This window comes from Balaenoptera acutorostrata, chromosome 1, assembly GCF_949987535.1.
Source record: "Balaenoptera acutorostrata chromosome 1, mBalAcu1.1, whole genome shotgun sequence".
Classification (NCBI taxonomy): Eukaryota; Metazoa; Chordata; class Mammalia; order Artiodactyla; family Balaenopteridae; genus Balaenoptera; species Balaenoptera acutorostrata.
This window is the reverse complement of record NC_080064.1, coordinates 26530630-26546350: the sequence shown is the minus strand read 5'-3', so window position 1 is coordinate 26546350 and position 15721 is coordinate 26530630. Positions and strand designations below refer to the sequence as shown.

General features: G+C 52.0%; 1 protein-coding gene across 2 annotated transcripts in view; it reads left to right on the top strand.

Moving 5' to 3' along the window:
- TRIM62 (tripartite motif containing 62) overlaps positions 1 to 15721 on the top strand; it is a 31716-nt gene that overhangs the window by 8929 nt on the left and 7066 nt on the right. For both annotated transcript variants that reach the window (XM_057529625.1, XM_057529629.1), the window contains exons 3-5: positions 5599 to 5694; positions 10372 to 10628; positions 11470 to 11585. In XM_057529625.1, coding sequence (XP_057385608.1) covers positions 5599 to 5694; positions 10372 to 10628; positions 11470 to 11585 — 469 coding nt within the window. The remainder of the gene's footprint in view (positions 1 to 5598; positions 5695 to 10371; positions 10629 to 11469; positions 11586 to 15721) is intronic.

The window sequence follows — 15721 nt, the reverse complement described above, 5'->3', positions numbered from 1 at the left end:
GGATCTTCCCGGACCAGGGCTCGAACCCGTGTCCCCTGCACTGGCAGGCGGATTCTTAACCACTGCGCCACCAGGGAAGCCCCCACATACAATTATAATTATGGTGAAGATAATGACAAAGACTACGAGTGACTGAGCGTTTCCTGTGCCTCACTTCAGGTCAGGTATTAAGTCACCTAATCCTGACAGCAACCACAGAGCCGGCCCTGTCATTAGCTGCACTTCGCAGGTTTGGAAGCTGAGGTGGGAGGGACGGTGTCACACACACAGCCGGCTTCCTGGTGTTCCCTCCGCGTTGTCCTGCTCTCCCTTACAGTCTACCTATCTGCATTTCTGCCTCCCCTGGAAACTGCAGACTCGGAGCGGCTGGCATACCGCCTGACCGTGGGTGCCCGGACGTGATGGCTGTATTGAACTGAGCGGGAGGCAGAGAGGCCGAGCGGTTTCCAGCATGGATTTTGGAGTCACTCAGATCCGCACTTCTGACTCTTATGAGCTGGGTGACCTTAGGCAACCTGCCTGACCTCTCTGAGCCTCCATTTCCCTCTCTGTGAGACTGAAGTGATAAAGGCACTAACCTCATGAGGCTGTTGTGAGAATTAAGTGACATGATGCCTGTGAAATTCAAACCCAAACCATGCCACCTCCAGACATGGTTCTGAGCCTCTGGCATGGCCAGCGTCCTTCCTCACAGTTAGCTCTATTGCTTAGGAGTTTATCAACAGCTTCCTGTTTCCTGTCTGATCTTTGCTGGGAGGAAATTTTCCAGTTGGTTCTCTGTAAAGCTGTGTGGCTATGGGCCACTCAGTCACTTTTCTTGGACCTGAGTTTCTTGTTCTAGAAATCCAGATGGTTGGACCAGATGGTCCCTGGGGCTCCTTCCTGCTCAGGCCATCTGAGGAGGAAAGAAGGGGCCTGGACATAGTGAACGGTGAGGACGTGGAGAAGTGACCCAGGAGCCTCACGTGGGACATGGCGACCTCTCTGTCTCCCGAGCAGCCAGTGTGGCCAGGCTCTCCACTGTGGTTAAACACTTCTTACTGTTATCTCATTTCACCCTCCCAACCCTAGGAGGTATTGTTATCCCCATTTCACAGACGAGGGACTGGGGCACAGAGAGGTTAGGGTACCTGCCCAGCGTCACACAGCTAGTGGGTGGCAAAACCAGTCTCCTAACCCAGGGAATCAGGTCTGGTCCCAGGCCTGGAAGGAGGGAAGGCAGAGGAAGTGACAAAGCACAGGCTGCCTCCTAGTCTTGGTCTGTGGGTTCTAGGTTTTGTTTTTCCTAAGTTAGCTGTTCCCTCAGGCTCAGTAGCCCACCTGAGGAGAGCTGCCTCCCTGGGGTCTCCTCCTACCCTTTTGGAGGTGAGCTCTGACCCAGCCCAGCCTCCTCTGTGGGCAGATTCATTCCGCAAACTCTGTGCCTGGCCCTGTCCTAGGTACTGATAGTGTGAAAATCTATCTGACACAGTCCCTGGCCTAAGAGCCCATACCTCATGGAGGAGACTGACAGGTCACCTTGCTGTTAAAATGCAGTGTGTGCCAGATAGTGTGAGGGAAGGCTCTGTACACAGAGGATTGTCTGAAGACAGAATGGAGTTTGGGGTATGGCTTCTCAGTGGAGGTGATGTCTGATCTAGATCTTACGAGATGAGCATGAGCCTAACAAGTGGAGAAAACCATGTGGGTGAGCATTCCAGACAGAGGGAACAGCATGTGCAAAGACCTGGCAGAGAGCATGGCAAGTTGTTCAGTGCATCTAGAGCAGCGCTGTCCAGTAGAACTTTCTGGGATAATGGAAGTGTTCTGCATCTGTGCTGATACCGTAGCCACTGGTCACTTGTAGCTATTGAGCACTTGAAATGTGCAACCTGGTGCAACCGAGGAACTGAATTTCAATTGTATTTCATTTAAATTCATTTAAATTTAAATAGCCACATGTGGCTAGTGGCTACTGTATTGAACAGTACAGGTCTGGATGAAAAGAAAAGGCTGGAGAAGAAATTTGGGGCCAGTAGTGAAGGGCCTTGAATGCCACGCTCAGGCTTCATGCCCTTCTTCCCAGACAATGTAGAAACCCTGCAGAGTGGCCCGGGGAGGAGAGGCAGGGACACATCTGTCCTGTCAAATGATTACCCCAGCTGCTTTGTGGGGCAGGGAGGAGCCTGGGGCCACAGTCCAGAAAAGAAGTGATGAAAACTGAACCGGGGTGGTGGGTATAGAGAGGAGAGAACAAATTCCAGGGCAAGCTTGATGACTGATTGGATTGGGGGCGTGGGCCATGTCAAGGGTGACCCCCAGATTTCTGGCTTGGATGGCAGCGGGGGTGGGGGTGCCCTTCACTGCGATGGGGAACGTGGAGGAGGGGCAGTTTTGGGGTCCCGTACCACTATTCCAGCGTCCACTGTTATGTGAGTGTCTATGTCCCTGTCTCCCCCAGCCAATCTGCACACCTCCTGAGGCATCATGGGTTGGGACTCGTACCCCATCACTCTCCCTGTCGCTGACACAGCAGCATGTGGGGCCCAAGGAGGCCTCATTCAGCACATGTTTGCAGAATGGACGAATGAGTGTTCCATTACTCCCGGGATCCCGTTGTTCCCTGGCCCTGAAAGCAGGGAGGAATTTGACCGTGTCCCTGGGGTGCCCTGAGTGGTGTGAGGAACATGGCCTCCAGGGCAGTTTTCTCAGAGAATCTGAAGAGCTGCCTGGGTGGCTGGGTCTATGAGGACCACCAAGGGGAAGGGTTGTAGCATTTGGTTCATCTCCTCAAAATCTGTGTCTCGAGCAGACTATGTCCCAAGCTGGACAGACCCCAGGCCATCAGGGAGGAGTAGTCATTCTGTACTCTTAAGTGAACACGATCCGTCTGTTCCAGTGGCTCTGGTGCACGTGAATCTATTAGGAATGACTTCCAGTTGTTAGTAATAGAGAGCTGCCCAGCGTAGCTGAAATTAGATAGGGGTGTATTTCTCTCCCACGTAAAACAGGTCTATAGGACGGGACCCCAGGCAGTGGTGTGCCAGAGCCAGCTTGTCCCAGTTCCTCAGAGCTAGTTGTGCAAATCTCTTCCCAGCTCTGCATCCGGTGACCTCACATGGAGAGTTTCAAATTGGCTGTGAGGGGAGCCTTTACACCAAGGAAATTGGCCAACACTATAAATCAGGGCTGTTTTTATTTTTTCCGGAGGGCAAGCTTCCTAGCACATCACTGAGTGCAGTGATGGTGTAGCTACCCCATCAGGGACCCAGGCTGCATCTTCCTTCTATTTCTCTGGTTTCAGCCTGTCACACCCATCTTTCTGGTTGCCTTACAGTCTGAGATGGCTACCAGAGTTCCAGTCATTGTGTCTGTGTAAGCTCTCTACTCCCACAAAACCAGCTATTCCAATTTTTCTATCTAACTCGTATTTTCAAGGCTGGCTCCTCTTCATCCTTCAGCTGTCATCTCAGGTGTGACCTCCACGGAGAAGCCTTCCCTGACACGCTACCTAAATTCGCCACCCATCCCATTCGGCTTTCTTTTCTCTAGAGCATAGACCATAACGGGTAGCTCTCTGATTCTTTTATTATTTTCCTTGTTATTATCTGTCTTCCCCAGTAGACTGGAAGATCCCTATTAGTAAGGACTGCATCTGTCTGGTTCTCTGCTGTGTCCCGAGTGCCTCAACAGTGCCTGGTACATCATAATTGCTCAATAAATACTTGAGTGAATAAGGGATAGTAAGCACAGATCATTTTGTTTTCTACATGCTTCCCTTAGTGTGTCATCATGACCATTTTCTCATGTTGCTATTTAGTCTGTAAAATTAGTTGGACTAGATGTTTTCTGAGCGCCCTCCCTGCTCTGACGAGATGAGTGGGCAGGAGGTGAGTGTGAACAGGGAAGTCAACTCCCTGGCATCTATCACAGCACAGGCTGACTAGGGAGCCCGGGCCCTGCTCAGAGGCTGTTTCCATGGAAATTCACTCCCAAAGCAAACTTCCTTGAGCCCCGTCTCAGTGCCAGGCCATTGATGGGTACAGGGGATATAGAGAGAAAACGGTAGGGAGGGCCTGCCCTGCATGGGGATGGATAACGGACAGCCAGAAGAACAACGAGCTGTGATACAATGGGCTAAAAGTCCAGAAGTACTGGGGGCAACCGGCCTCCATACCCCATTCATTCATTTGGCAAATACTTATTGAGGCCCTACTGTGTGCTGGACACTATTCTAAGCATTGGGGATGGAACAGTGGACAAGCCAGACAAGATTCTTGCCCTCATAAAACTCACATGCCAATGAGGAGATGAACAGTAAACACAATGTCAAATAAATAAGCAAGATCATGGACAGCAGGAGGTGCTATGGAGACCACTAAACAGGAGGGTGGAAGGGCTGCTGCTGCGCGTGGGCTGGTCAGGCAAGACCTCTCCGAGGAGGCAGCATCTGAGTTGATACGTTAATGCTACAAAGGAATCACAGGGAGAAAATCTGAGAGTGAAGTGCACCAGGCAGAGGAAGCAGCAAGTGCAAAGTCATAAGGCTGAAACGAGCCCAGCGTGAGGCACAGGAAGAAGACCGCTTTGGCTGGATGGGAGTGATGGGGGAAGGATGGTGGAGACAGAGGTGGGACTAGGGACAGGGGACTGAGGCACTTGCTTCAGGTGCAAAATTGAAGCAGGCGCCCAAAAACTCAGTAATCAAGATAATATTTAATGCAATTTTTAAAAATCAAAATTAATGCCAAAACCCCCATGATGAGCAAAATATCAAATTTTTAAATAAAGACAAGATGACTAGCAGTGTCATGCTGAGCCGTATAGGAACCAGATGCAAAGGAAAAATGAGTAATACCGATCCTGTCCTTATTTAAAAACTTGACCTGTTGTCTATCATGGATTTTTGTTGTTGTTCATCATGGGTGTCATCACTATAGAAAACATGTCACCTGGTGTCACGATCATGTCATCACTATAGAAAACATGTCATCTGGTGTCACGATCATGGTTTCCAGAACCAGACTTCCTGAGTTCCATTTCTGGCACTACCCCTGCATGCTTAGCTGTATGCCTCGGGGCCAGTTTCTTGACCTCTCTGTACCAGTTTCTCCATCGGAAAAGGGGGCTGATAATAGTGCCTACGTCAGGGTTATTGAGAGGATTAAATGACAAGCCAAGGTCTAAGAACAGTGCCTAGCCCACCGGAAGCGCTCAGCGGATGTTGGCAGTCAGTCATAGCCCTGGACAGCAGTACAGCCTTGGTTCCTGCCAGAGGATTCTAAGCAAGGAGTCTTGGCCAGCAAATCAGGGTGGGTCAGAAAGTATGTGGAGGTAGACTGGAAACAGGGAGACCAGAAGCCCCTAGGATGGCCAGAGAGGAGGCTGTTGCAAAACTCCAGATGGAAGATGGGAACAGACTCTGGAGATACTTAGGAGACAGACTGCGGAACGTGGTGGTTGTTAAACTGTGAAGGGAGGCGGGTGCTGGGGCAGGAGACGGACGGGGCCAGGATAGCTTCCAGCGCCCGCAGTGGACGGGCCTGGGCTCTGCATCACCACGGAATACCCGGGCCGCCTCTGGCCCGCGCCCCCATCCCGATCTTGTCTGTGTTCCAGAGGGAGCTGAAGGAGCAGCTTCAGGCCCTTCAGGACAGTGAGCGGGAGCACACGGAGGCGCTGCAGCTGCTCAAGCGACAGCTGGCGGAGACCAAGGTGAGCCCGCCCTAGACGTGGGGGCGGGGCTGGCTGTGGTGGGGGCGGGGCTTCGTGGGGGCAGAGCCAGTTGGGAAGTTGAGGGGCGTGGCTTTGGGCCTGCTATGGGGGCGGGGCTTCGAGGGTCCAAACTCTAGGTGTTAGGCCGGGGCATGGGGGTGGGGCTGAGGCTGGGGCTTCCCTGAAGGTAAATGGGGCGGGGACCCACTCCAAGATGACTGAGGGCAAGTGGGATCCTTTCTCCCTTCCTGCTTTGGGTGAAAGTTGAGGTGGGACCAGGGACCCTTTGGAAAACCCTGGCGTCCTGCGGGGCTGGAAGAATGTACCTAGTCTTTTTTTTTTTTTTTTTTTCTCCCGTTGTTAAACACACCCATTGCCCAAGGAGCCAATCCTGAGAATGTTCCTTCAAAGCCCTCCTGATGATCTGTGGCTCAGCCCTGGTATCAGCTCCCCTCTTCAACTCTGACTGTGGAGATATAGACTCTGAAAAGTAGCGTCAAACCCTGCAGGCTCTGGCCACAGTGGTTTGAAAAGAAAAGCCTTTTTTCTTGACCTGAGAGGAAGGCCCTGGGTTCTGATCCAGCCACTACCGTGCTGTGTAACTTTGGGTAAACTGCATACTTATCTGGGCCCCTAGTCTAACCATCTGTGCTGTAGGGACTCTGCCAGGCTCCTTCCAGCCATGATGTTCTGGATCCTAGCACACTTCCAAGGGGCCCTCCAAGTCCCCCACAGATACCTCTAACTGGGCAAGGCTTGCCCTGATTTCTGCTGCCCTTCTGGAACCAAGCACTGGGGACCCAGGCCTGGCTGCTAAGCTCTTGGGTGATTTCATTGTGTCTCCACTCCATTTGCAGGGGTGCCTCTGCCAGCAGCAGCTGGAGCAGAGCCTTTGGAATGCTCTGGGCCTCCAGAGGTCCCCCTGGGGCCTGGAGAGGCCATTGGAGATCCAGACCTGTGCCCCAGCTTGGCCACCAACCCACTGTGGGGTCTTAGGGAGGTCATGATGAACATTTCTTCAGAGAACATTCTAGAGTGCCTCCGGGCCGGACCCTCAGTGGGCAACAGATGGGAAGCAGTCACAGGACTCTGGCCTCTTTGCTTCTCACAGCCTCATTTTCCCCACCTGCCCGGTGATCCCACACCTCTTAGGTGAAAAGAAGCAAATGGAAGCCTCTGTCTGGATGAGAGGGGAATATTGTGGTCTGTTTCTTTTCCCCAGCATTCTGTTCTTCTCTCCACTCCCCACCCGCATTGTTTTTCTCCACTGACCTTTCCCTCTCCTGCCTTCCTGTCCATCTGTCTACCTCTGGGGTGTCCTCTGGGGCCACCTTCCCCTCCAGTTCCCCCAGCCCTGCTTCCTGTCTGGACTGGGATGTTTATACAAGAAATGCCTATGGATGCTTTGGAGGTCATATTTCACCTGGTGCCTGACTCGGCTTTCCTGTGGCGCCTGCCCCTCCAGTGGCCCGGCCTGAGGGCCCGTCTGATCTCCCTCCCCCAGCCCAATGTTTTCCTTGGTCGGCCCTGACCGAGTGACGCATTCTTGGCAGGGTGTTGTTCTGAAATGGCCCCAGCTCTTCCAAGCCCCAGTGTGTTCCCAGGGATGTGGTGGGTCAGGGTGGGAGCTGCTCTCCCAGTCGTGACTGAAGGGATTGGGAGTGGGGCGGGGCTGGCTCTGCCCTAGAAAAAACTAGAGTAAATGGGACACACCAGTTTAGCTGAAACTTTCTCTGTGCTGGGAACTGTGTGTCCCCATTCATTGTCTCGCCGAACCACACAGAATGTCACCTCCATGACTGCAGGATTCCCCAGAACCTACACGGTGTCTAGCACACAGTAAATAGTTGTGGAACAAATGAGTGGGGGAAAAAGATGCACCTTTTGAGGTAGGAATAGTTGTCTCCATTTTATTGGCAAGGAAACTGAGGCACAGAGAGGTTGAGGGACAGGCCTAAGGCCCCACAGCTAATAAGTAGCTAATTGAGACCTTACTGTCCAGTTCTGTCTGAGCCTAGTGCATATTCCAGCCTCATGCTGGAATGTCCTTAACGAGCTCTCTGGGTTTGTGGGCTGCAAGCCGGGTAGGCCTGGAGAACCCATCAGGGACATATTTCGGGCTCCTGGGGTGGCTGATGTTCCGCTTCTGAGCTGCCCTCTCCCAACCTCTTTCTCTCCTCTTGTCCTGGGGACACTGGGCCCCTACGTGAGAGAGAAGGTGGAGTCTGCACCCACCTCTACAGAGCAATCTTGGGCAAGACCCCTCCCTCCTTTACCTCTCAAGCAGGTCCTGACCATCAGCCTGTGCCAGGCTCTGGGATGCAGGGCTAAGGAAGATGTCATTCCTACCAGGAGGGGTTCATCCACTAACTGGGAAGCCACATAAAATGTGGGGCAGTATATTCAGAATATTTACAAAATGCTCTGGGAACATTTAACTATTTAACTGCCTGGAAAAGTTAAGGAAGGTATCACAGAGAAGGTGGCTTTTGATCTGGGTCTTGCAGGATGAGTAGGAGTTTGTCAGTTGAATAAAGCATTTGCTGGGGGAGGGGTCCACTCTAGGCAGGTGGAATTACGATGCAGCAGCACTAGAGAGGTAAGCTGGGATCAGATTAAGGACTTTGAATTCCAGGCTAAGAAATTTAACACTGTACTAGTCATCAAGGAGCCAAGAAGGGTTCCTAAAGACGAGATCGGCTATGACCCAGTTTGCACGTTACAAGGATCACTCTGGCGGCAAGTTTGTTGGCAAAGATGTGGAGTTGACACGTGGAACCAGTGAGTTGGTGGGACCCAGGGGCATGCGTGGAGGAGGCAGGTGGAGAGATGAATGTGGCGCTCAGGAGACATGTAAGACCTTCAAAATGGACTTGGAAGCCATCCTCAAAGCAGTGGGAGTTGCGGGGTGTGAACAAAAGGAGCCAGCCTGGACGAGTCCTCGGGAACAGGGGTGGCAGGGAGGGAGCAGCCACAGAGGTGGGAGGCAAACCAGAATTTTCTATCAGTAGAGGGTGGCCCTTGGGCCAAACGCTGCTGCAGATTAGCCGAAGAGGAGCCAGAAGGGGTGGCCATGAGATCTGGGGCTCTTTGGAGGGCAGTGGCGGACGGTGCAGGGAGGGCAGGCCCCAGCTTCCCCACCGTGACCTGCCACTGCCGGAGCCTTGGCCCTGCCTGGGTGAGGGGGCTCTGGGAGGCCACAGGCAGCCTGGCCCTTCATCCCCAGCCTCTCCGCCACCCCCTTTGTCTGCCCTGTGTGCTGGGTGGGCATGCGCAGGGAGGTTGGCCCACTGCCAGCAGCTCTTCCTGCCGCAGGCAGCCGGCAGCCGCGACGACTGGGAGGGAACAGGCCCTAATTGAGCCTTTGTGGAGCCTCCCACAGAGCCCTGGGCACTGATCACAGCAGGGTCTCTGACTCCGTGAACTCCCAGCCAGAATCCCACAAAGTCAAATTGCAGAGGCAGGCCCCACACGCTGCTGCTGCAGCTGAGCAAGCCTCACTTGTGTACCCTGTGTCATCCTGCCTCGTGCTGTCCCCTCGGCCCGCTGCCCACACCCCACAACTGACATCCTGCCCATCCTTCCGGCCCCAGCTCAGAAGTCATCTCTCCATGAAGACTTCTAGGTTGTGGCTGTTCCAGTGTTTTAATAACCAGGCTCTGGGTCTGCACCTCAAACAATACCATGCACTTTGTGAATGTTCCCTCACTTACCATAGACCTGCAGTGTCGTTGTATACCCTTTTCCCAGATGAGAAAACTAAGGTTCAGAGATATCAGGCAACTAAGGTTGCCACAGCTGGAGACCCAGAGCCATTGGGCACCAAAGCTGTGCCCTTTACCACTCAACCCCTCCTGGGCCTGGCAGTGCCCGTGGGGGCAGAGAGAACCACAAACGTCCATGCTTGTCTCCTGTGACGATGGCTTTAACCCCCCAGATCTTGTTCCCTGGCCAGAGGGTCTCGGGGTGGCGGGACAGCGTGAGTGACCACCAAGCTTTGCCCAGCACATTGCCAAGTATAAAGCTCTTTAACGTCTGTGATCTCATCATCTTTGCTTGGGCCCCATGAGTGATTTTTTTAAAAATAGAAATTTAAGGGAATTCCCTGGCGGTCCAGCGGTTAGGACTCGGCGCTTTCACTGCCGTGGGCCCAAGTTCGATCCCTGGTTGGGGAACTAAGATCCCACAAGCCATGTGGTGCAGCCAAATAAATAAATAAATAAAATTTTCACTGTCTCCCAGACTGAACTCAGCATCCTCTCCCTGCGCCCCACGTCTCCTGCCAGCTTCCTCATCCCTCCCACCCCCAAGCCAGAAATCTAGACATCATCCTTACACCTGTCTCTCCTGTACCCCTACAGCCAGCCAGTTGGTCACCAGGGTCAAAGAGGCTCTCCTACAAATGTCTTTCAATCCGTGTCCATCTGCTGCTCCCCTAGTTCAAGCCTCATTGTCTCACCTGGACCATTTCATTAGTTTCCTAACGGAGAACAATTATCTGCTGTCCCTGCTATGCCAGTTCTCTCCTGCCACCATGCTTTTGCATGTGCCATCCCCTCACCGGCATGCCTTACCCACCCTTTCCTCTGTGCATGCCAAGACGCTCGGTTTCTTCCTCTCACCCAGAGATCACCCCATCCACTCTCCCTGACTGACCCCTGATGACTGTCTCCACAGTCTTCCACCAAAAGCCTGCGGACCACCATTGGGGAGGTCTTTGAGCGGCTGCACCGGCTGCTGCGGGAACGGCAGAAGGCCATGCTGGAGGAGCTAGAGGCAGACACGGCCCGCACACTGACTGACATTGAGCAGAAAGTCCAGCGCTATAGCCAGCAGCTGCGCAAGGTGCAGGAGGGGGCCCAGATCCTGCAGGAGCGGCTGGCTGAAACTGACCGGCACACCTTCCTGGCCGGGGTGGCTTCGCTGTCTGAGCGGTAAGTACCTGCCTGCTGTGGGTCTTCTCCAGGGGGTATCCCCTCCCTGGCCCTTGTGGGATGGTGGGATTGGAGGCAGATGGGGTGGTTAGCAGAGAATTCATTCATTCAAATCTCCATCAAATACACAGGACATTTGCTATGTGCCAGAGCCTAGGGTAAAAGCTTTATGTATTCATATTATTTTATATATAATATTTATAATCATATAGGATATTACTTGTTTTATGTGCTTTATATTATATTACAAATATGTGTTTTATATTATCTATTATATTATTTATAATAATGTTGATATTATATATAATAAATAATAATATGTAAATTATTATAATCCTAATAGCCCCTTGGAGGTAGTTACCACTGCCATCCCCGTTTCACACATGTAGAAACTGAGACACAAAGAAGCTACAGCAATTGGCCAAGGCCCTTCGTCTAGTATGTGGGGGAGCCAGGGTTCAAGCCCAGGTCTCTCTAGTTCCATAGCTGCCTTTAATAATAATAACACTTAATTATTGGTTCGTTAATGACCAATACTGATAGCTAACGTCATGTATTCAGTGTTGACCTTGAGCCAAGTACCGTGCTAAGCATTTTACACACATCATGCCATGTAATCCTCACAAGCCTAGGAAGCAGGCGTTATCATAGTACCCATTTTAAAGATGAGGAAACTGAGGGCAATAGCTAGAGAATTAGGAAGTGGCACAAGCAGGCACTTGAGTCGGCGCTTGGGTCCAGCAGACTCCCCACACATGACCTCGCCCTATGCCAGCTGCCCTGAGGTGCTGGGACAGGAATCCAGCCCCCAATGTGGCCTGCTCTCTTGCTCTCCTTCCAGGCTCAAAGGGAAAATCCATGAGACCAATCTGACCTACGAAGACTTCCCAACCTCCAAGTACACAGGCCCCCTGCAGTACACCATCTGGAAGTCCCTGTTCCAGGACATCCACCCAGGTAAGGCCCTTCCTGCCACTCTCCAGTAGGGCTCAGGAAGAGGCAAGGATTATCATGGGTTGGAGCTAGATGGGGCCCAGCCCAGCCCACCCCTTGCTCTACACATGACATGGGGGCAGGGCAGAGGGATGAGAAGAGTGCCTTGCTGAGCACTTACTATGTTCCAGGGCCTGTGCTGGGCACCAGCACAAGAGGAGATAGGTTCTACTAGTGTACCCATTCTCTAGATGAAGAGACTGAGGCCCTGGGTGGTTCACTCATTCACTCTACGAGTACAGGATATATCAAGCACCTTCCTCACACCAGGCACTATTCTAGGTACTAGAGATATAGCAGTGAGCAAAACAGGCAAAAATCCCTACCCTTGTGCATCTTACTTACATCCCAGGGTGTGAGAGAGAAAGAAAACAAAATTAAATAAGTAAAATACATAGTTTTTTAGATAATGATAAAAGATAAGGAAAGGGGCTAAGGGATGTTGAGGTAGGATTGAACGTTTAGTAGGGGATCCAGTTAGAAGACCTCCCTGAGAAGGAGGCAGTAGAGTAAAGACCTGAAGGAGGAAAGAGAAGAATGAGCCACGTAGGTATCTGAGAAAAGAGTGTTCCTGGCAGTGGGAATAGGAAGTGCAAAGGCCCTGAGGCAGGAGCAAGCCTGGCATGTTCAAGGGACAGTAAGGAGACTTGCGTGGCTGGAGTGGAATGAATGAGAGGGAGGGTGGAGGTGAGGAGGTCAGGTCAGTAGCAGTAGCCAGACCATGAGATCCTGGAAGCCCATATGAAAACTTTAAATTTTATGCTGAGTGAGATGGGAGCCATTGGAAGGTTTGGGGCAGTGAAGTGACATAAGTCGGCTTAAGTTTTTAAAGTATCCCTCTGGGGGCTGGGTTAAGAATAGACTGCAGGGGGTAAAGGGTGGAGTTAGGAGACTACTGCAACAATGCAAGTGAGAGATGATGGTGGCCTGGAGCAGGGTGGTGGCAGTGGAGGTGGTGAGAAGTGATCGGATTTAGGATCTATTTTGAACAGGGAGCCAACAGGATTTGCTAACGGATTGGATCTCAGGTGTGAGAAAAAAAAATGACAAGGAAGACAACAACGATTTTGGCTGAGGTGACTGGGAGGATGAAGTTGTAATCACGTGAGGTTCGCGATGCCAGTTAGAAGTCTCAGTGCAGACATGGAGAAGGTCGTGGGAATGACACGTCTGCAGTACGGGAGGTGGGTCAGGGCTAGCGTTGTCTACATGTGGACGGTATTGAATGAGGTCACCTAGGAAGTGGGGGTAGAGAGAAAAGAGAGAGGGCCACTCTAACACATGGAGCCCTAGGCAGCTCCTAGAAGTCAAGGACAGGAGGGGGACCCAGCCAAGGAGGCCGAGAAGGAACAGCCAGAGAATAGGAGGAAGACCTGCGTCTGTCCTGGAAGCCAAGTGGAGAAAGTGTTTCGAGGAGGAGAGAGTGGATAGTGGTGGCAAAGCTGTGACCCCAAGTGTGGGAGGATCAGAACTGACTGTTCTCCGGGTCTTGGTGACCTTGACAAGAGCTGCTTTGGTGGAGCAATAGAGGCAAAAGCCTGACTGGAGGCCGTCCAAGAGAAAATGAGAGAGGAAGTGGAGACAGTGCTTTCAACGAGTTTTATTTAAGGGAAGGAGAGAAAATGTGGCAGTGGCTATTTGTTTAAGATAGAAGAAATGGCAGCATATATGGGGGGGTGGGGGGCATGGAAAAGATCCAGTAGCAGAAGGCAGAATTGAGGGTGAAGGAGAGAGAGTTGCTGGGGTGACCGCCAGGAGTGGGATCTGCCTCTGCCTTTGCTGGGAGCCAGGAGAAGGTAGAATAAATGGGCCCCGAAGCAGAGGGGGCAGTGGTGGGGGCTCCTGGGAATTCTCTTCACCTCTCCCAGTAAGGCAGGAAGCAAGGTCGTCCTCTGAGATGAGGATGGGCTAGAGGAGGTCGTGGGAAATCTGCCGAGAGAGGAGAAAGTCTGAAATGGGTTTCTAGTAGAGTTAGTAGGCCCTGAGACTGGGAGGTCAACGCCTTCCCGAGATCACACAACCCACAAGGGCATCAGAGTGGAACCTATTGGCAGCAGGGAAACTTCTGTGTTCCTGAGTCAGGCGCAATGTCCTTTAGATGTGAGACAAGGATATAGAGGAGACTTCTCCCTAAGAGGTAGACACTGTTATTATCATTTTTTAGATAAGGAAACTGAGGCACAGAGCTGTTAGGAACTTGTTGTGGTCACAACCTGTAAATGGTACAGCCAGGATTTAAACCCAGACACGTCAGACCCCAGAGCCTGTGCCCTTACCTACTAAACTAACCAGGCATTCTCTGGCCTCATACTACCAACCCAGGAAGACTGCTGGGGAGACTGAGGCTCAGAGAGGCTCACTGATTTCCCAAGGTCACACAGCAATCAGTGCTCTTTCCACCTATCTGGATTCATTCTTTCGATCTACAAACACTGAAAGTCCTTCGAGGCACTTTCAGGATCAGGGGAGACAGATGGGACAACAGACCCTGGTAGTCCAGTGGGACCAGGGCCATGATGAGGGACTTACACTGGGTCATGGGAGCCCAGAGGGACAACAGGAGGCTCTGGATGGGGTGAGGAAGGAGCCAGGGGAACACTGAGTAGATGACGTTTGAACTGAGTGCTGAAAACTGAGGGCTTTCCCACTCAGGAAAGGGTGGGGCCTGGAGGTGCCTCCGGACAATCCCCGGCATTGGGAACTGTGTAGGCAAAGGCGGTGGGGAGGGCAGGGGCATGAATGATCCCAGGATGTTCACGATTGGCCTTCAGGTACAGATGGAGAAGGACTGAGGACAATCACTGAGGGTGTGAATGCTGGACAGGGATGGGGCTCCCCTCCAGGTGACTGAAGACCTCATTGGATGGATGCATCATGACCAATTGCACAAAAGTGAAGGGACATCTCCTAGAACCCTTAAATCTGGATCTGTGCCCTCATTGACAAAGGGGGCAGTAGTTGGGGGAAGGGCCCACTTTCCAGCCAACTGGGTGGGGCTCTTGGCTCTCCTCCTGGGGTTGTGGGTCTCTGTGTGCTCCCGGCCTTGGAGAGACCTGCACACTGGGACCCAGCAGGGTGAGGGCCACACATGGGTGAAGCAGCATAACTGTAGGAGGCAAGAAGCCCCTCCAAGGGTCCTGTCCTCTCCCCTGACCCAGGGAAGCCCCTCAGGCAGATGGTCTCAGGAGCTCTATTTATCTCAGCTGCCATAGCTCAGAGAGGCAACCCAGGCACCTCAGCCTGACAGTCAAGGCCATATGAGATCTGAGCCCAGCCATTCTCTCATTCTCCCCTCTGTATCACACTCAGCCACACTGAACCATCTTCAGGTTTTACATGAGCCATATTCCCTCTCCTCCACACTTTTGCACATGCTATTCCCTTTGCCAAGAACACTCGACACAAACCTTAATCTTTGATGACTAACTCCTACTCTCCTTCACATCTTCGTTTATAAACACCTCCTCTGGGAAGCCTTCCTGGATTTCTCCAGGTAGCCCTGGGCTTTCCTGGTCTCACTGTTTTGTTAATGTCTGCATGGCTGTCTCTCTTACTAGACCATGAGCTCTGAGGGGTCAGGGGATGAGTCTGATTCATCACTATGCATCCCCAGCAGCCAGCACAGTAAATGTTTGTGGATGAATGCATACAGAAATGAATGAGTCCTGCTCTCAGTTCTGTTACTATTGGGTTGGCCAAAAAGTTCGTTCAGGTTTTTCCGTTACATATGGAAAAATCCGAATGAACTTCCTTGCCAACCCAATAGAATAGGGCCTGGCATTAAGTATGTGCTCAATAATTATTTGGTGAATGAAGAAACTTGCTGCACATCCTTGGACAAGTCACTTCCTCCCTCTGAACCTCAGTTTCTTCCTCTGTATTATAAGGGTGCTAGTGTTCCCTTCTTGACTCCCTCACAAGTGAACAAATGGATGTGGGAATTTGCTGATTGCCCCAGAGCAGGGTTTCTCAGCCTCAGCACTATTGACATTTGGGGCTGGATAATTCCTTGTCTTGGGGGCTGTCCTGTGCATGGTAGGACGTTTAACAGCATCCCTGGTCTCTACCCAACTAGATGCCGCACACACCCCCTCCAGTTG